The sequence below is a fragment of the Musa acuminata genome, chromosome BXJ2-7 (assembly GCF_036884655.1).
Source record: "Musa acuminata AAA Group cultivar baxijiao chromosome BXJ2-7, Cavendish_Baxijiao_AAA, whole genome shotgun sequence".
Lineage (NCBI taxonomy): Eukaryota > Viridiplantae > Streptophyta > Magnoliopsida > Zingiberales > Musaceae > Musa > Musa acuminata.
This window is the reverse complement of record NC_088344.1, coordinates 4,352,361-4,373,590: the sequence shown is the minus strand read 5'-3', so window position 1 is coordinate 4,373,590 and position 21,230 is coordinate 4,352,361. Positions and strand designations below refer to the sequence as shown.

General features: G+C 38.8%; 3 protein-coding genes and 1 pseudogene across 3 annotated transcripts; all 4 read left to right on the top strand.

Annotated features, from left to right (window-relative positions):
* The first annotated feature begins 72 nt into the window (after positions 1–72).
* On the top strand, positions 73–1,488 carry LOC135618030 (protein GRAVITROPIC IN THE LIGHT 1-like; annotated as a pseudogene).
* LOC135616747 (uncharacterized) lies at positions 964–5,043 on the top strand. Its single transcript, XM_065116293.1, has 3 exons — positions 964–1,102; positions 1,825–2,643; positions 4,230–5,043. Exons 2-3 carry the CDS (start codon positions 2,565–2,567, stop codon positions 4,817–4,819), a joined length of 669 nt encoding a protein of 222 aa, XP_064972365.1. The 5' UTR covers positions 964–1,102; positions 1,825–2,564; the 3' UTR covers positions 4,820–5,043.
* Positions 5,044–9,498: 4,455 nt separating this feature from the next.
* LOC135616746 (FCS-Like Zinc finger 1-like) lies at positions 9,499–10,293 on the top strand. The gene is made up of 2 exons (XM_065116291.1): positions 9,499–9,705; positions 9,801–10,293. The coding sequence occupies exons 1-2, from the start codon at positions 9,593–9,595 to the stop codon at positions 9,979–9,981; spliced, it is 294 nt and encodes a 97-aa protein (XP_064972363.1). The 5' UTR covers positions 9,499–9,592; the 3' UTR covers positions 9,982–10,293.
* Positions 10,294–10,571: 278 nt separating this feature from the next.
* On the top strand, positions 10,572–17,329 carry LOC103990531 (translocon-associated protein subunit alpha). Its single transcript, XM_009409706.3, has 9 exons — positions 10,572–10,701; positions 10,818–10,964; positions 12,167–12,328; positions 12,432–12,482; positions 13,490–13,578; positions 14,997–15,074; positions 15,277–15,480; positions 16,845–16,916; positions 17,097–17,329. Exons 1-9 carry the CDS (start codon positions 10,587–10,589, stop codon positions 17,145–17,147), a joined length of 969 nt encoding a protein of 322 aa, XP_009407981.2. The 5' UTR covers positions 10,572–10,586; the 3' UTR covers positions 17,148–17,329.
* The last annotated feature ends 3,901 nt before the right edge of the window (positions 17,330–21,230 follow it).

Here is a 21,230-nt window from a genome sequence, read left to right as displayed (position 1 = left end):
CTTGTCATATGAAAATATCCATCGAATCGGGTCGAACACGCTCGACCGCTTGAGGCTGTCGAAAGCCGAGCCATGCTGCCCTTCGATCACATACGTAGCCTTCTTCATCCGGGACCAAAAGGGTGCAGGTTTAGCCGGATTTGGTGGATCACCTCCTGCTAGGGAAGGCAGGAGCCGTACTCTGCTGTTCCCTGCCTTTTTCTCTTCCTCTCTTCGTTAACCAGCAAGGAATCCCATGCTCCTTACGACCCGGAGAAGATCTAGTTTGCGGATAAACTTGTCATTGCTGAACTTACGAAGCTCTTAGAACTCGAGCACATGTACCAGCATAACAATCCCAGAGCAACAATTTCATCACCCCATGGTACATGTTTAGTTGCAGAGATCCAACAGCAAGAGAGCTTGATAAAGAAGTACGAAGTCATGGTGAAGAAGTTTCAGTCCCAGATTCAGAGTAGGGAAGGTGAGATTCGGCATTGGCAGAGAAGAAGCTGAAGCTTGAGAAGAAACTGAAGCGGCGAGGCATGCTGTCAAAAGATCGACATGTCTCGGAACTCTGCTTCTTCTCAACCGAATCAAGCCCAGATGTTTTCTCTTCTGCAGCATGCTTAGCTTAAAAATCCATCAACAAAGCTACTGATTTGCATGCTGCAAGCGGCAAGGTGGGATTTGGATGCAGCAGCAAACTCAGTTGAACCTGCAGTTGTGTATGGAAGATGGTCTCATAAGAAGTATGCATTCGAGTCATACATATGCCAAAAAGTTTTCAGTGGGTTTTAAGAAGAATGCTTGTGTGTCAAAATTGAAGATTGTGTGTTCTCTACTGAGGTCTTCTTCGATCAGTTTCTGGCTGGTGGAGCGATGGATCCATTGGACATGGTGAGCCAAAACCCTGATTCACATTTCAGACAATCTAGTAGGAGCAAGTACTGGTTGATCATTCATCCGGAGGTGGAAGGTTGTGTCTTTGGGAATTTGGTTGTGGTGAGTGGTGAGCACCCAAGAACACACTTCTACCAGGCGTTCCTGAGGCTGACCAAGATCCATCTGGCTACTGCAGAGGCTTGCACACTCTTTCCATCCTGCAGCTGAAGTTTTCCAGGTGATCAAAGGCACTGAATTCACAGATGATTGTATGGAAAGTGTGGTGAAAAATGCAGCCATAGATGCATCAGACCAAAACCCTGAGGTGTGGGGCTCATGGTTATGCCAGGTTTTGTGACTGGGGACAGTGTGAAGTATCCTGAATGAGCTCAGTCCATGATTTGATGTGTAGGAAGACTAGTGATGCTGCTGCTGGTTGTTCTGGAAACCATTGTGTCATGTTGCTGAAGAATTCAATCTATCTGTAAATCCAAATGAAGCCATCAATTTAAAAGTTTTTCCTTGTGCCTGATGTCTATGTGAAAACACATGGGTCAAACCTCCAAAAATAAATGTTTAAGAAGTTTACATCTGAGAATGAATGGCAACTTGATTAGTGTTGAATTGGATCTCTCAAAACAGAGAATGTGGCAATTTTTATTAGTATATTTTCATCTTCCAAGCATGATATCTAAATATAATGATTTCCATGTTAGTGTTTATTAGTATTTGCATCAAGATATTAATCAACAATTTATTTATTTATTCAATATTAAATAAGTTTCATGATGATATTATAACAAAAAATAAACACTAACCTAGCATGACAACATAAAATGGTGTTTCTAAGTAAACTTGGTTATCATGCTCCAACCTAAATTTTGTTTCTGATTTGCTCTTCAAATTTGATTGTTTAGTCTGCCATCTAAAATGCATGTTCTGATTTTTGTTGTCTTGCAGTTATCTAAAATAAAGCATGGAGCAATTGAATTGGATTGACAAACCTTAGCACATCAGTAGTCACATCCTTCCAAAAGCTGTGATAAAAAGATTGGCTTTAGAAGCAGTGATGAATCTGATTGTAGTTAATCTTTAGAATATGAAGTTGGCAAAAAGAAAATGTTAGAGTTGGATGTGATCATAATATACATCAAATCTATCTCCTCTCAAACACTTTCAAGTGCAAGTGTATTGCAATTTTATTGGGTCAAGCAATCCACAGTGATTTATTTACTGTTAACTGAGCTGAATAATTTGCTGGCCTGAAGCAAAAAGCTGTGAAGGACAGAAAGTAAAGTTTTAGCCACCCCATCAAAGCATCAACCTGTGATTTTGGTCCACCCACCAACTCCTTTTCCTCTGACCTGCCTTCTGTGGACCAATCTGCATTATTACCTAGTTTAATCTGCCACCTTCGATGGTACCATTGCCCTCAATTCTCGGGAAAAAGAGTCCAGCTGAAGCTTGCACTCATTTCCCATCACTACAGCATCGAGAAGTGCCCCTCCACAAAGAGACTACATTTCAGCTCAGCACCAACACTGTACCACTTCATCCCACAGACTCCTGTCCCAGAAGAAACAAAGCCACCAAGGCCAGCAGAGCTTAACAAGGTTCTCTTCCCAGGTATATTTGCTCAGGAAACTGATCTTATGTGAGGTTTTCAGCTGTGGTTGTGGTGTGGGTTGCTGGTGTTCTCAATGTGGAAGAACTGCTCCTGCAATTTCTACATTTTTTGTCTCACAGTTCTTGTTGCAGTTGTCTGGGCTGAAAATAAAGGTAAGATCTACTTCTTCCTTTTTGTTTTTCTCTCTTTGTATTCATTAATATACATCTATCTGTCTTATATTGTGCTTTGCGGCATTCATATAAAGGAGCCTCCAGCTATGTTGTCATTCACATTGTAGATGCCTTATGCATAAAATGGGATGAGTAGATTCTTGGAAATGTATGTAGTTACATTCCACTGGCATTCCAAGTGACCAAATTCGTAGTTTGTTGTTTGATTGCTCATGATGAAAAATTTGCAGCAAATCTTCTGTCCCTTTCCATCTGTTGTAGGAAGAGTTTTGTGGTTGGGGAAAGCATATATAAAATGGAATTAAATGCAACTCTTCATGTTTCTCCTAATCATAAGGGGAAAAAAGATATTCATGATTCTCGTAACCTGCAACATTTACCCACCTGTTCTGTGATTTCAGAGCAACTGATCACATATCCTTCATTATTCTCCATCCTTTTCTTTTCTGTTTGTGTGTGTGTGTGTGTGTGTGAGAGAGAGAGAGAGAGAGAGAGAGAGAGAGAGAGAGAGAGAGAGAGAGAAGAAGTATTGTCCATCTTTGGTTCGCAGAATTCTTGATATTCCTGTGCTGTGAATTATTTTTAACAGTGAGTTGATTCATGTTAATGCGATGGAATCCCATTTAAAATCGAGGGGCAGCCACGATATGGTGCCCATTTCCTTTCGGGAGAAGTAAATATTGGGTTACTAACACCTTCACTTTTATCTCCTACAAGGAAAATCTACATTTTGCTCCATGTCTGGACAAATCATTTTGATATCAAGATGAAGAAACCATTGGTGATGTGCAAAAACAGAGAGATACATGGTCAGTTTACTGATTGTTGTGTATCAATATGTAGGGAAGCCAACAAAACAGCAGTGTTACTTCACTGAAGTATTTCTTTCAATCTGTTGTGTTTCAGAATTTACTTCGATGTATTTCATGATTTACTTGGCAAATGTGGAATCATAAATTCACTCGTGTGTTTCAGTTGTCCCTCACGATGTTCAGAACTGATTGGAGATAATTTAGAATCCAGGAGGCCGGGATTTCATTCAACAGATTTCCTTGTTTCTTCCCCTCTCCGCCTTTTCTGCACAGTGATCATATGAGCAATCATATTAGACCATGATGTGACAAACACACAAGTCAAATTTTCCTAAAAGCTCAACCATGATATAGACCAACCACACTGTGTGCATCAGCATTTCATGTTCTTTGATATTTGATTTATCTTATTGGTTAACACCCTGTATTTCTGCAGCTGCTTGTACTCTTTTTAGGTAGTAACTAAAGTTATTTCCCTTTGGAAATCTCTCTATATAATCTCTTCAGGCATTCTATTTCTTCTTGTTTTGTTTTCCTTTCTGAAAAATTTGCTCTCGATATTCTTTTGTTTTCTGCTGATTCGAGGAAGAATGTACAGGATGCATGTAAATGCTGTGTCTTCACAAGTAACATAGATCAGAATAAAGTTTCATGCTGTGCTAAAATCATATTATGCTCGGTTTTCAATCACAGTAATTATTGAATTTCTTGTATCCTCTGATACCATATTCACCTAATGCGATGTGATTCCAGGAAATCCTGCAAATGAGATTGTCGACTTCGTAAACAAGAATCGAACGGCGACCAAGTTACCGAAACTCTATAACAGTCCAGGACTGGGATGCATGGCGTTGCAATTCTTGCTGGAATGCACTCAAAACTGCACTAGCAACAATACGCTTGCCTGCCAGCCTGCAGAAATTGACATGACTGAGGTCTATGCTCCCAACTGTGGGGTAGAGCTACCTACCATCGACACTATATCTGGCCAGCTTGTTGGATGCTACTGGAGCCATCTAAATCCAGAACAAGCCTTCTCCACAGTTCTTGTCCCAACCAAGAAATCACTCTCTGTTATTCACAGCAAAGAACATCATGAGGTTGGAGTAGGATATGTCAGAGGACACCATGAGCCATTTCTATGGTGCATCTTGTTCAGCAGCGGGAACGCCACCAGCTCCACATTTGTTCTTGAAGGTGGAACAGGAATCAAGCAAAGAAGAGGTTGCTTCAGTGGAGGAGATGTGCCATGTAATGTCGGCACCAGCCTTTTGCCGGCACACAACACATTACTTTTCTCCATATGCTGCTTACTTGTGCAACTACTTTTAGTGTTTGGTTGAGTTTCTTGGCAGCTACTTTTTGAGAGACAACTCCATGAATTCCCAGGCAGATCTTGGCTGTCTATTTATCTTCTTCTGTACTATCCTTGTGCTAAATTGCAATGAGGAAACACAGGTTGAACACTGAGGTGGGCAATTTTCTTTCCAAAAATCATCTGCTTAAGGTGATGAGTTGTGGAATTTTACATCTTCTGATGCTTCTAATTTTCATCCATATTTTCTTACTTGTGGACTGTTATGCTTTATATGGTTGCTGTGTTCCTTCAATGGTTTACAAAGTTAAATTCACTCATCCAAACTAGTTTGCTGATTTCCTTGTGATTTATTCTTATACAAAGGGTGCTTTGTACACATATCCTTCGATAAGCTTATCTCATATTTTGGTATTTTCCAATCGAAACCTCTCATTTTACATTTTTTTTCCAAACAGTGTCTCTAATTTAAAATATCCAAAATATCCCTAAAAATTTTTTCCATCAAATTTTCTTGATCGTATTTTTATCAGTTTGAAAATATTGCAGTGATTTCATTTAACTCATTTACAGTGTTTTTCAATGATGTTTATAGTATTTTTATTGAGGTATTAAAAACACTATAAATATTATTGAAAAACATTGTAATTGATATCATATTATATCACTTTGGTTGTCATTGTTCATATACCATTATGCATGTTGTTGATTCAATTAAGGTTTACAGTCTATTTGGATCATTTATGATGTTTCTGAGCATGTTTTACAATATTTTTATTGTGATAATCAAAATATTATAATAATTTAATTTTTAATTTCTATTTAGGTGATGTTGTTTCTAAACTATTATAAATACATATTTGAATTATAATATAATATATCAAATGATTTCTAGTGTGTTTTGATTTTATTTGACTTATTTATAGTGTTTTCCAGTAGATTTTATAATATTTTTGTTTGTGGTGACTAAAATACTATAACAAGCCAAAACACTGTAATAATCAAAAAAAATTTGAGGGACACTTTTTTTTTTCAAATTAGAGGCATTATTTAAAAAAAAAGCAAAAGAGAGAGTACCAATTGAAAAATACAAAAAATATGAGGATTTTCTATGAAAATTACATATATATATATATATTTGATGGTAATAAAAAATTCTTTTAATTTTTTCAAATATATTTTAATTTGGGTGAAAGTAGCACACGTGTGAATTTGGATCATTAATATCCGATTTAAGAGGGCAACCAAATGCGGATTAAATATAAATATATGAAAGAAAAATCTTCGAATCAAATGAAATTTGTGGATGAGTAATTCAAATTTGCTTAGCTTTTAATCTTTATATCACATATTAAAATTAGATGATGAAAATGATGACGACGATGGGCTGAGAAACATGTCCTGTGGGATGGGCTTAGCTTAGTTTGGTCCGGCCCAATATATTCTGTACTGATACGAAACCCTAAAATAAGACACAGTGGAGGTCCGATCGACGAGGGGCAGAAGAGGAGGCGAGAAGATGATCTACCGGCCGTGGTCTTTGCTGTCGTCCACAGTGGTGGTATGTGGAGGCGTCGGCACCGCCGGCCTCGCCGGGATCTTTCTCTTCGGCGTCAAGGTGTGTTCTGATCATTTTCTTGCTCCCCTTTTAGCCGCCTATAATATGTTCTTTTCCCTGTTCTTTTCATTGAGTTTGTGTTATGATTTGGACACCTAATGAATCCGATCCATGAAGATAGTTTTTCGGTCCCCCTTTGTATATTATTGGGCGATCGATGTCTTCTCACGAACTATTGTAATGTGTTGCTATCACGTTGCGCCATAGATTCTTCTTTCAATTAATTCCTGTAGCGTCGACAACAAGAGAGCGCTTTGGGGGGGATCTAATGAGATTGTTGTTGATCTTTTACGATTTTTGTTAAGCTAATCATGTGGAAATGTGCGATTGGCGTGTAAAATACCTTGTTGGTGTGATCACAAGATCCCCTTTATATTCTTATGATTTTGGGTCCTTGTGGTTCATTTGGAGACTCAAAATGGGAGAGTGGGTTGGGGAAGGGGAGCTCAATCTGTCTTCTTGTGGCAACAACAACCTCATTGGTATGTTCATTCACTGAGCATATAGAAGAAACAAAGAGATGGATTGACCTTCGCCAACTCTTTCTTCTTCGTTACCATTCCCATGCCTTGTCGCAGTCAATATGTCTCATGTGGTTTCAAATTCTTTGGACATAAGTTTAGGTTACAGGGAACGGGAATAATTCTCTTCCAGGATCTTCAGTCATGCAAATCCCTTGTGTTTAGCTAATTAGTGGACTTACAAAGTATACCGATCTTCTTGTTTGGAGAGATATCATCATGCTGTCGAGCCATGGATTCGAGTCACAGAAACAATCTTTTTGCTTACAAGGGCAAGGGCGCGTACATCGGTCCTCCCTGTTAATGAGAGCTGAACTGGACCGGCTTATATGATGTCCGGCCAATTGAATGGACACTTTTGGTCAATCCGTGATGTCTCATTACTGATGAACCTTAGCATCTTCTGGCTGACGAATTAACAACATATTTTTAGGTTTTTGTATGTGCATGTCTAGGTAATCTTTTGATTCATAGATTTTCTTTATCACAACAGATCCTTCTCGACTAGTTTTAATTTCGAATGAGGTTGTGAATGAGGTGATCTTGTCATGGAACTTGCAGGAGAAGTTACAAGAATACCTGTGCCGTGAGGGCGAGAGGCTCCGACAGCTGGATAGAGCCACGATGGAAGCAAACAGAGCCAGAACAAGTTGAGAAGAGATACAAAGCTACGGTGTTCACCATGCCAATGGTGGTTTCCCTTTTTCTCCAGCTGTGTGAATTTTCAAGCTCAATAAATGTTTCCGCAAACTTCTGTTGGAACTTGGTTTCCACCTGTGGAGAACAAGCCCCACTCTTAGTTGTTATAATCTGAAGTTTCAGATGCTTTGATCTGTTGTGATAATTGGCACCTGATACTTTAGCTACTCTTTGTTATCTTCTGTTCATATGGAAGACACCATCATTTGTACCATATGGATGATGCTTTATCAGGATAAAGGTTGCAATGAATAAAAAAGTAACTCGAGTGTTTTTGTGAGGAAAACAACACTGAAGAATTGGTGATAGAAACAAAAGAATTCCAAACAGGTTTGATGTGACACAAACATTGTGCTCACTATTATTTAACCAAATTCACCCCAGAAAACTAAACTTATTTTCCTGGTGCAGTAGTTCCTGTTAATTTGCTCTTGATGCAGTCCTGTAGGATGTTGTAGTCTTCTTTAGGAGATCTGAGTTGCAGTAGCAATTGCCAGAAACATTGTGCTCACTATTATTTAACCAAATTCACCCCAGAAAACTAAACTTATTTTCCTGGTGCAGTAGTTCCTGTTAATTTGCTCTTGATGCAGTCCTGTAGGATGTTGTAGTCTTCTTTAGGAGATCTGAGTTGCAGTAGCAATTGCCAGAAACATTGTGCTCACTATTATTTAACCAAATTCACCCCATAAAACTAAACTTTTTTCCCGGTTCAGTTCCTGTTAATTTGCTCTTTGTGCAGTCCTGTAGGATGATGTAGTCTTCTTTTTTGGAGATGTGAGTTGCAGTAGCAATTGCCACAATGAAAAGCTTTAAACTAGTGGATTTTATATGCTGCAGATAGAGTAGAACATGTGAAGCTTGTCATTTCCCTCAACCATTTATAACATTTTTATGATGTGATAGCAAGAATCTCCTCTTAAAATTTGTGGAATCTTGATTGCATACTAGATACTATTTTCTGCCCCTTACCCCATGGCCATGGTAACATGTTCATGTCTTTGTATTTGTGCCCACATCATCTGTGTATGTATGTGAGCATAGATTATATAGAGTTGGACACACCTCGGGGCTGCCGTTGTCCTTGCCAATTCCGCCGCTGGTTCAGTTCATGGAGACATCTCTTCCCTATCGGTCCACCTCATGCTGCGTCAGATGTCCTTTCTCATCCAAGTGTTGCACTGACTTCAAAACCCGTGCCACCAAATCCATAGTTGAATGGGAGGAAGGAACGAATGGAATGGCCATTGGCCAGCGAAGCAACGTGTGTCTTTATCTCCACGTCACCGTAAGGGTACACTTACAGTACTGCGCTGATGGTAGTCTTCGATCCAAATGACTCCTCAGAATTACGTGATGAAACTATATCCATCGATTAGTAAGAAAAATCAAAATATATTTAATTAAAAATAATAAGAAATCAAATACCGTAATTTAATTGGGAAGAAAAAGGTTCCACAGAGTTCAATAATCGGAAGCGTTATTCTTGTTCGTGATCTCAAGTCAAGTTCAGTAAACTGGACTTGATATGACGGGATCACAATCATCCCTAAAGAAAGTGATACAGTGATGACTATAATTATGATAACCCACCGTATCAAGGTTGATCTCAGTCAATCTAGTCGCTTTAGCAGCAGGACACACACACATGGGAATCGTGCAGTCTTAGGAAAGATTTAGAGTACCACTTGCACCATTTTCCCTTATATTCTATGTATTTGTCCTCCCTGGAATCGAATCACTAAAAACAAGGTGTTCTCGCAGCCAATGGATTCACGAGCGCTGCCACCGGTTTCCACCCACGGTTTCCTTCTCCTCCGCCTCCTATTCACGCTCCCCCGGCTGCCCATTAATATCCTCGCCCCCCTCCATTGCACACCCCAACAAGCTCTCTCCGCCATCGGAGACCGACTAAGATACAGGTCGAGTGGAAGCTAAACACAGTAAGTACTACTGAGCAAGCATGCCGTCTCCGAGGTTCTTCTCCGTCCACGAGGCCCGGCGCCACCACTTCTTGGGCTCCTGCTACCTCTGCAAGAAGCCCATCGCCGAGAACAAAGACGTCTTCATGTACAGGTTTGTCGTGGGTTAATCGCTTCTTTTGCTCTTCGTTCGAAACTGCTTAGAGCTCGGCGACCGATGGGAATGGATCGATTTGATGTGTGTTGCAGAGGGGACACTCCCTTTTGCAGCAAGGAGTGCCGGTGGGAGCAGATGGACATGGATGAAGCTCTGGAGAACGAGTCCAAGAAGCAGTCGTTCGCCATGAAGGGCAAGCCGAGCTTGACCATCCCTTCCAACTGCGACAAGAAAAGCTTCAAGGCCGACGCTGCTGCCGTTGTTGCCGGCTAATACAACCTTAATTACCAGACGATGGCAACAACTTCCTCCTCCTCGGATTCAAGTTTCAGTACGTAGTTCTGCGAGAAGCTTGCTGAACGACAGAATCCAAACAAAGAAACCCTGGGAAAGAGAGAGAGAGAGGGAGAGAGAGAGGCTAAGAGCAGGAGAATACGAAAGATGAGAGGATTTCTTGCTCGATGTACAGAAGAAGAGATGTAGATTTTGGTATCCATATGTGCAAGATTTTGCCCTTCCCCAGTTTTCTTCTGTCAAATCTTGCTTGAAAGGATAATAAGAAGGACAAATCGTCGGCTTGTTTGACTTCTTCGAGTATGGATATTGTCGATAACCTTCCAAGAACTCGCCATTGGAAGTCTTTAAGTATTCCAGCTTTCCATCACACCGCGGAAACTTAAATCTCTACATTAGAGATCTCCATGCAGACAATTCTCACTCATTTCACAATGAATAATAGCATATGATCATTAAGTTCTATAGTTCTAATTTATACTGTCATCGGATTTCAAGCTCTATTGTTCTATCGTGGTAGGCTCAGTAACAGCCGAGTAACGCCGTTTTACACGTCCCCGATATATGTAGCGTTTGTAACATTTATGACGGCCGTCATTTCGGATAGGCCTCGCAGGGCCACGTGTTGCTCAGCGGTGCCAGGCTCTACTTACCTCAGCGATCGTACGGATCAGATCGCACTGTTCAAATCGAAAGCAGGTAACGGCAGATGTCGGTTGAATCAATGCCTACGGACGGCTGAGATGTTAGAATTGGAGCAGTTCGCGTAGAGCTGTGGTTGGAGAGGATCCTAAACGGGAGCTACTTTTGTGTAGTTCTCTCTCGGATCGAGTCACTCCCGTCTCTGCTTTCTCGAGTCGTCGTTCTTGAGCCGTCGCGGTCAGCTTCCTGGATCGCCATGGCGATTAGGGTTTTCTCTCTCCTAATCGCGCTTCTCCTGTTCGCGTCTCCGATCGTCCAAGGTATACACTTCGTTTCCCCCCATCAAGCTGCTCGCTCTCTTCTATTTGTGATGTGTTTGAACTAGTTGATGGGCGGTGTTCGTGCCATTCAGCTGACGAAGGGACGCTATCTGTGTCCATTTCGTTTGTTTTCGTGTGTGTGGTTTTCTTTTTCTCCCTGTTTCTTCTCTTTTTTTGAATTTTTAGTTGGTTTGCACTCATGGATTTTCTAGATCTGCAGGATTTATCCCAGTTGGTGAGAATTATCGTTTTGTTTGAAGGATCGGTAGAACAGGTTGTTTGCCATCGAATGGCAGCCGTGCTAGGTTTAAAAGCTTGCGTCATTGGATGAATTATCTAACTTGTTGTTTGAAAATTTGCTATGCACAACTGAACGTTGTGTTGGTATTTTCTTGTTGAGTTTCGGGGAAATTTTTTTTTCTTTTGTAAAGGAAAAAATGGTGGGCAAAATGGAATGGATATAAGAAAAAGAGAATGAGAAATATTCAACGAATTAGAATACGGAAAAAGAATTGACAGGAAAAGAAAAAGGATAGACGGTCAAATTTGGCGACAACGACAAGAATTGACACTATGAAAAGCTACACCACTGTTTAACCTCGATTTGAGCTGATCTATCTATAACATATCTTTCTTTAGAAACATTTCTGAATATTCGGCTACCTGGCTCTCACCAAGGTTTCTCGGCCAGCATAAAATTCCTTTCGCAGAGATCTTTAGGGCTTGCAATGACCAAAGGGATGCTGTGAACTGATGATTAAGCATTTCGTCCATGAAATTGAAAAAAATAAAAATGTGAAATCTATTCTAGGCTTGGGATATCTTGAAATCTTTTAGAATGCAGCAACATCCAAACTTAATCAGTAGGTGCACTTCCCTCTTATTCTATATTAATTGTTTATCAGTTTATGTAGGATTACAACAGAGCAGTTGCTTATAATCTTTTGGTTCCAAACTAAATCAGTGGGTGAAATTTAGATAATTGTCATAGTTCCTCTTAAGACATATTCTTCCCTCTTTGTCACTAATTTTTTATCAGCTAAGGTACATGATAATATGGCAGTTAACTCCGTGACTCAAAAGCTTCTACTTGAAAGAAAGTTATTATAAAAATTTCTCTTGAAGCCTTTGTTGACTATCTATTGTTGGATGTGTCTACGATATTCCTTTGTCGACTATCTATTGACTCTGACTTCTGGCAGTTGCGAGATGTCAGTCGGATGAGGATGTTGCTGCGACAGAAGTTATTGAAGGAAGCAATCTTGGCATTGTTGGTGATGATACCCAAGTTTTTGGTGATGGAACTCTGGGTCCAGCTCCTGGCATAGATACTGTCTGTGTGTTTCCAAAGAATGCTGCTAGATGTATGTACTACTTCTGGGAATGAACAAATCATTTCAGATGGGAACTTATAGTTTTTGTTGTAGCATGCAAACATAACTCCTTGACTATCTTTCGTCCATGCAGTAGTACCAGCAGGAGAAGAAACTGAGCTACTGGTTGGCTTACATAATGAGGGTTCTTTCCTATGGCCTTTTAAAATTTGAATCTAATTCAGCACTTCTTTTTTGCATTTCTATCCCATGTCTGATCTTTTTGTTTATCTTACTATTGTTGTGTACTCCTTATGTACTACAAACTCAACACATTCAGATCCAGCTATATTAGTATTTAGGACTATCAAAAAGTTGTTGCTATCACCCCCACATTTGAGGTGATAAATAGATGTTCTCTGAGTTGTTGGGAGTCTATCTTGACAGATTTATGTTTGTACCTCATAAAATTTTGGTTTCCTGGTAGTCTCTGTTCCAAGTACATGTTGTCATGGCCAATATATGCAGTAACTGAATGTTCAAGTTGTTGCACTGTTGAACATTCTTAAGTTGCTTCTTGAAATAATGATGACTAAAATCTTGAGACTACACTAGATGAGGCAGCAGAATCAGGAACTAAGTTGTCCTTCCCTTTCTTCATGTTTTTTGGGCTAAACTGGGAAAGAGCCGTAGGATCTGTATATTATTGGTTTTTTATTATTAGCTGACCTCATATTCAGTTTATTCTTCTTCTTTGAGTTGTTTAGATTAGCTATATTTAGTTATATGAGGTTACGTGTGGAAATAGGTTTGTGGAAGCTGACGCCTTTGCTGTATGGTCATGTGATAAGTTTGTTATTTTTATTCATGGTAATAATCTTATTTTTTCACTGTCCAAGTGTACACATAAAACAATGAATCTGCTCTGCAAACTATAGGCATATTCTACCTTTAGGCATTAACCTTATCATTTCTCGTTGCTCCACAGTCTGCTGTCTACCTGCTCATTTTGGCAAGTTGTTGTCTTGAATTTGTTGTGTGGTAATTCAGTTGATTTTTATTAAAATCATCACTATGTGGAGGTAGGGTTGCATAATGGGGTTCCCCAGACCTTACATTAGTGGGAGCCTCTTGCACTAAGCTTCCCTTCTTAACGAATTGTCTGCTGTTATATTTGCTTCTAACTGAATGCCATCATCTGGAAAATTGCAGGTGAATCAACTTTAGAAGTGGTTGCTATACGTGCTAGCCTTCATCTTCCATTTGATCATCATATGTTTGTTCAGAATCTTACACTGCAGGTGTGTTTCCATTTAGATGCCATTTATGATTTAGTTGCTCTACAATGGGCATCGCATACATTCCCTTCTTGTGTTACCGGTGCTTGGCTGCAGCTTATGATGTGCACGGTGTTTGAGAACTGTGCTTTACTTTCATGCATTGACGTCTATTTTCTTATCTCAAGTTACCTGGAACTTATTTTTTTGGCTTCTTCATTAATAGCTTGAAGAAGTGGCACAAGCTGTGTTATTGTACAGTTTTATTTGATTCATAGTAGGTGTTCTGTACCTCTGAATGTTGACTGTAAGGGGGAATATAAATCAACTGGATGGTGGACAAAAAGTATCTGATCATTGTGGAACAAGTTATCACTGCCATTGGATCACTATATGGCTAATGTTCTGTAGGTACTTAATAGTTAGCTTCAATAGGCTGGCAATTTTTGTTGTGATCCATGCATAGCTACAGAAAAACAGAACTAGAGTCTAGGTGAACTTGTGTATGAAACAGTCATGTCATTCTGCTATTTCTACTCATATTGTCTGGATGAATTTTTTTTTTTACCTAGGTGATTAGTTGATGGTTTCATATGTCACTCAACTTTATTTGCATTTCTATGAAAAAGTATAACTACGGAATGAAACATCCACACAGGGGTAATGTCTTCTAATGAATATAATTAGCAATAATCCTTATAAAATTTGGTTTGAGTAATTTTGGTCGATTTACTGGCCTACAACGATTAAATTAATCTTTTTTATGCAAAATGTCATCATTAATTCAAGTGAAACAGTCCTCAGAACTATAGTGTGTAGTGTGTACTGATTTTCTTATTGGTTTACGAGAACTCTCATGCTGTTGACTGATATTGATAATTATAGTTTCTGAAGAATTATATGCAGATTATAAAGACACTTGTTTTACATGTTCTGATTATGAAAAATAACAGAGAAGAAAAAGATAACTAAATTTTCTGATAGTTTAGTTTATATTATTAATTCTTTAGTTTTTAAAATCATAAGTGATCCACTTTAATTGGAATGTATAGTTGGTGGTATAATTCCAGGAAACACATTTAGTTTTTAATATAACACATTTCCCAAATTTTCTTTAATTGGGGTTGGTGAAGTTTGGTAAGAAACTCTCTACTGGTCTCATAGTCAGCTACTATATTAACAGAGTAATGGATATCAGCTCACCTTGTTGATGTCTAACGGTTTGTCAGGGGCATGCTTCTTGTGCTGCTCTTTCACAGCATTCTTTTCTCCTGTGATTAAATGATTGATCTTTTTTTACTTGGAACTGTTATGTAGTCTTCTGTTGCCATCTCCTTCCCTAAATGCATGTAAATTTTGCATGCGTCAAATCTGTTGTGTTCGGTCTTTGATTTGATATTCCAACAGTGATATTAAGTCTTCCTACTAATTTCTATATGCAGGAATTCTATAATGCATCAGTGCCTGTTTCTGCTCAAGCTACTTTCCCGTATGTATTTGCTGTCAGCAAATACTTGCAGGTGAGTGCCACAAATATGCGACTGAGAGTCTTTGTAGTTCCATGCTGATACATGTATTTTATGAGCCATTATTTTTCTCCTATCTCTATATGTATATTTCTCTTATCTGAATCTTTACACTTAATTGAGAGATTTATACATAATCATGCACTTGGATGTTTCTTATTATCGTGGAAACCTATAAACTTCATTTTCTGTGCAGCCTGGCTCTTTTGATCTAGTGGGAACAATAGTCTATGAGATTGATCAGCAACCATATCAGAGCATTTTCTATAATGGTACTGTTGAAGTTGTTGAAGCTGGAGGTTTTCTAAGCATTGAGTCAGTCTTTCTTGTGACCCTTGGGGTTGCTCTCATTGGCTTTTTGGGATTGTGGGCATATGGTCAAATTCAACAGTTTTCAAAGGTACTTCAACCATTTGATCATTTTTTTGCTAACCTTAATTTCTTAATCGAGTTTATTGATTAGGCAATTCATGCTGCTAAATTGCATCTTTCGAGCATCTTTTCATACAAAAATACATGAGAATTGAAGCAGTTGCAAGTATACCTCTGCAAAGTTTCAAATTTCCTCCTGATCCACAACATCTGAACCTTTATACATTTCCACTTGGAAAATCTGCTTCCTGCATAAATATCCACTTGTGTATATATAAATATCTGACCCTTGGGGTTGCTCTCATTGGCTTTTTGGGATTGTGGGCATATGGTCAAATTCAACAGTTTTCAAAGGTACTTCAACCATTTGATCATTTTTTTGCTAACCTTAATTTCTTAATCGAGTTTATTGATTAGGCAATTCATGCTGCTAAATTGCATCTTTCGAGCATCTTTTCATACAAAAATACATGAGAATTGAAGCAGTTGCAAGTATACCTCTGCAAAGTTTCAAATTTCCTCCTGATCCACAACATCTGAACCTTTATACATTTCCACTTGGAAAATCTGCTTCTGCATAAATATCCACTTGTGTATATATAAAAATTGTCTTAAACAGTTGCATTTACTCGTAAACTAGGGGATAGTATTGTGATTTAAACAGTGGATGAGGTCAGAATATGTCAAAACAACTAACGGAAGTTAGAAACAGGGGGTAAAATTAAGATGAGATGATGTCGGGATCTAAGTAGATAAGGTAGGAATCAATCAGATCAATCAACGGATATCATATGTAAATGATCCTTCTTTAGATATGGTTGAATTGACCGATTGCTTCCAATGCCTTTTGCGAATTCAAAGGTTTGTCAATCATGCATGACTGGTACAAGATTTATAGGCATGTGCACAAATCCTGGATGCAAGAGTTACAAGGAGTAACTCATTCTGCTTCTAATCAAGTACACAATAATATACACGATGCCACTTCTCCTTGCATGACCCGGAAGTTGCTTTCAATTCAGTACCTGCATGCGCTTTGCAAGTGACAACTATTTCCTAATTCATGACAAGAACCCCAATGGATAAAAGTAAAATGAGATCAAATCTGGTGTTTAGGTACATCAAAGAAAGAATATGTAAATACCTTTTCTTTCTAGAAGTTGGCCCTCTCCTGAGCACCAGGCCGCCTGTTGTTCCCTATTTATTATGTTTTAAAATAAATGGATTACTTGTTTGGTATATACAACACGTCTTTACGAAATTTCCTGTTGACCTTTTAAACTTAAAATCTAGTTTGCAGATGCAAGTTAACGTTTTGCCATACAAAGCTATTTTATCATGTTCATGCTGTTATATGCTAACCATGTTTGTTTGTGTGATTTTTTAACCCAGAAAACAAAGAGATCTCCTAAGGTGGAAGTAGGTACTGGAACCACAGATGCCAACATGGATGAGTGGTTGGAGGTAAATATTAATTTGCTGCATCCAAAGGATGGTTGTTAATGTTCTCATCTTTTACTTCATAATTTTTTGACGTCTAATAAGTTGATTCTGGCTCACTACTCTTGTCAATCAATTGCTTATAACTTGGATTAGTTGACTCTTAAGATTCTAGATTATTACACTGTTTTTTGTTGTGCTCAGGGTACTGCGTATGCTCAGTCATTGTCAAGCAAGTCTAAGAAAAAGAAGTAAATGATAGTCTACTTCTCACTCGTTTGGCTTTTTCTGAAGAGTGAAATGGGTAGTTTGTAGTCATCTGATTCAAAAAATCTATGCAGTTCTTACACGAGATAGCTTACTAACTCTTCATTTTATTATAAAATGTAGTTGGAAATCTCAATTTTGAATAGATTTATATCTAGAAAATTTTAATCTGTGCCTCTCCGCTTGATTCAAGGTATAGATTTCAACCTTATTCTTGTTCTAGAATTTGAATTCGGGGAATGGTTTTGCCTGATCCATGGTTTGTTCTTGCTAAACAGATTGTGTTTCTTCTTGATAGATAGTGATAACAAAAATACCGTTATTATCACTATAACAATAATGCTTACGATTAGGGCATGTAATCTACATAACGAACCGCCGTGTCCGCACCACCGTATTCGTTTCTGTTTTCTACACGCTCTTCTCTCGTCCCGCCGCTGCCGCCGGCACCTGATCCTCTCCCTCTTCCTCTGTCTCCTCCTCCGGTGGCGCGTTCAGATCCAGCATGGCCCGGGAGCTTGGCGCCCGTTCCGTGGCGCACTGGCCGTCCAGTTCCTGGTGATTTTCCAACGGAAAGAATGCGAGCTTGGGATCCGCGGGGATTAGGGCCAACCCGGGTGGTTGACGCTGGCGCCGGCGGTGGCGGTTCCGTGTTGGACTACATCCAATGGCGGCAGCCGGCCAAACCTTCGCCGCGATGACAAGTTTTTGCTACAAGATCGGTCCCGCAAAGATTTCAAGTAAATGGGAAAAAAGGACCCAAAAAGAAACCAAAAAGAAAGAAAACATCACCTCCTCCACTTGTCTGAGAACAGAATTCCTTGCTCTCAATTGATTGCTATGCTCCTCGATATTCTGATCCAATGCAAATAAGAAGACTGAAAACAAGAAGATGACCGAAACCGGTGAGCCAAAGAGGAAGGAATTACTCTCTTGAGATGAGCTCCGTCGTCGAGCGACGCGAATTCTCGGCGGTGATTCAGCACCGACTGTTTCGGATCCACATACGCACATCAAGGAAACGTCACGCATCGCAAAGCAAGATTCGATGGACTCGAGATTGTTTTATTTTTTGCTTTTCTTACCTCGGGTCGCTTGTTGACCCGATTGACCGCAGGCAGTGCCGCCGACGAGCTCGGCATGGCGTCGTCCTTGCCGCCGCTCCCCGCCCTCAAGGGGTTGCTTAACTTCCTCTGGCCGCCGTCCGAGGCCCGGCCCTGCGGAGGGACAATGATCGGAGGTAGAGGTGGCGGAGGAGGAGGGACGGAAGAGGGTGGACCGTCAGGGATGGAGCGGCTCCGCCACTCGCCCCAGCGAAGGTATTCGGGGAAGACGTAGGTGGTGCGGCGGCAGCGGCGGTGTTGCAACTGGAGGAGCATCTGCGAGAGCCTGCTCAATTTGCGAGCCGCAAGCTGTTCCTTCTCCGTCAGGCACAACCGCGGCTTCGACGTCCCTTCGTCCATGTCTTCTTCTTCCCAGATTGAGGCGGCGATCGGATGGGCGAGTCGCGCAGACGAGGAGAGAGACGACGCTGCTGCGGAAAGAGTGGAAGAAAGGAAACAAGGGCGGGTTATAAAGGAATATTTTATTATATTTTAAAATTACATTAACCTACATAATCAGTATTATCGATCTGATTTTTTATTTAGTTTATTATATCATATACTTGCGCGTAACGTAGGGTTTTTTTTAGTGATTGTGGAAATATCCTTACGTGCCTACAGGATAAGGCTTTGCTTATAAGATTGACTCCTTGCTCATATCAGAAGATGATGCTCGACTGTATGAAAATGCTTTCCGAACGTTGCTATGATAACATAAGATAAAAGACGGAAGAAGCAAAAGGAAGAAAATAAGGGCGGGTTATAATGGGATATTGATCAATGAAATCACGTCACGTGTTAGGTATCATGCATCCATCTACCCACATCCGAATTCGTCTCGATAACGAAAAAATGGGTAAGGAGAACATTCCGGCGCAGCAAATGATGATTTCGGGTCGGATGCGCATCCCGAATCCTCCGACTCCGGGTTAGCGGGCCTGACGTGGGGCGGGCTAAGTCCAGGTGTGCCGGGAAAGGGGCGGTCGGAATCTTGGAAGCAACGTCGGCGTATGAGCGACTGCCACGTAGCTCCCTTCTAATGCACAATGAAACCCAATTATTAATGATAATTTCTTCTAATTACGTCAACCTAAATAATAAAATATACATTCTTTCAAAAGTGAAACTAATTATGCACTGTCACTGACGAATCATACCATTTTGTCTATTACAAATAACTATTATCCAGTCCAAAGAGTTATGAGCAATGATCTATGAAAAAACAATATATCAAGTTGCAAGTTTCACCTTTTTATTTGGCTAAACTTGAGAGAAAGATGATGACCAATTCTTCCTTCGAGGCATGGATGTACTTTCTATCACACTAAATAAATGACTGGTTTTTCAAAATTAAAATATTACAAATCATTACAACAAAAGTGGGTATGAAAGGATAATGTTCATTAGATATACACAACTTCGCCCTCGATCTTGCAGTAGTAATTTTTGAGAGATATAAATGTTAGATTGTATCGTTATCTAATTAAATAATATATAATATAGATTTAATTAATTTTTAATTATGATTATCGATCAAATTAAATTATAGTAAGATTCATTAAAGATAATTTGATTGAAAATGATAGTCTACTTCTCACTCGTTTGGCTTTTTCTGAAGAGTGAAATGGGTAGTTTGTAGTCATCTGATTCAAAAAATCTATGCAGTTCTTACACGAGATAGCTTACTAACTCCTCATTTTATTATAAAATGTAGTTGGAAATCTCAATTTTGAATAGATTTATATCTAGAAAATTTTAATCTGTGCCTCTCCGCTTGATTCAAGGTATAGATTTCAACCTTATTCTTGTTCTAGAATTTGAATTCGGGGAATGGTTTTGCCTGATCCATGGTTTGTTCTTGCTAAACATATTGTGTATCTTCTTGATACGATTATTCTCATAATATTGATGTAAATTGTAATTATTCTTGATCATAGTTCAGGATTAGTTGAGATTAAAACATCTGTAAGATTTGAGTCGATTTGTATCGAAAAGCCGTTGGTTAAACCTCGAAACTGGTTTTTTTTTTTTATAATTCTAATTGTGTTATAGCTGCGTTAAAAACCAATAGATTACCAATTTTTCCATAATTAATCTTATTGGTGTTATACAATTTGAATTAAATCAAATAAATTTATTGACTGTGGTTAAAAGTATCATCGACCCTATCATATTTTTTATTATTTTATAAAATATAATAATACTATTTCTATCACATCATTTTATTAGAATTTTATTTATATTAAAAATTACTTTTATAGTAATAATTATATTGTATTTAAGTCAACCAGTGATCGGAACTTATCCTTTCCTTCACGACCGGCCTCCCATCAATAACTATGTACCAACATAACAGCTGAGAAACTGAACATACGTACTTTTCTTACCTTCATAAAATAATAATAATAATAATAATTATTATTATTATTATTATACAGGTATTTTATCTTAAAAAACCTTCATTATTAATTTTTTTTTATCAAATAACTTCATCCTAATTATTTTTTTTTATTTGAAGATATCTTTTCTCATCAATTCGATAAAAATATCCTCAGCCGTCCACTAATCGTCCCTACTAGCTCGTCGACCACAAGTCTCGCCTCTTCACGTTGCAAGGAGGGGACGGTGGTGGCATCACTGCACATTCGCGAGCGACGGGGATCAACGGTGACCGATAGATAGTGATAACAAAAATACTCTTAGTAAAAACCAATTAAGAGCATCATTTGGTAAAAACCCAATATGGAGGGTTTTGTATGTAAAATATCGTTATCCAATTAAATAATATATAATATAGATTTAATTAATTTTTAATTATGATTATTGATCAAATCAAATTATAGTAAGTAATTTGATTGAAAATGACTTTCCTAATTATTTATTCACTCTCGTCTATAAAGTGACAATATATCTTAAGAACGATAGACATAAGGGGATTCGTGACATGATTAAAAGATAAAAAAATCTT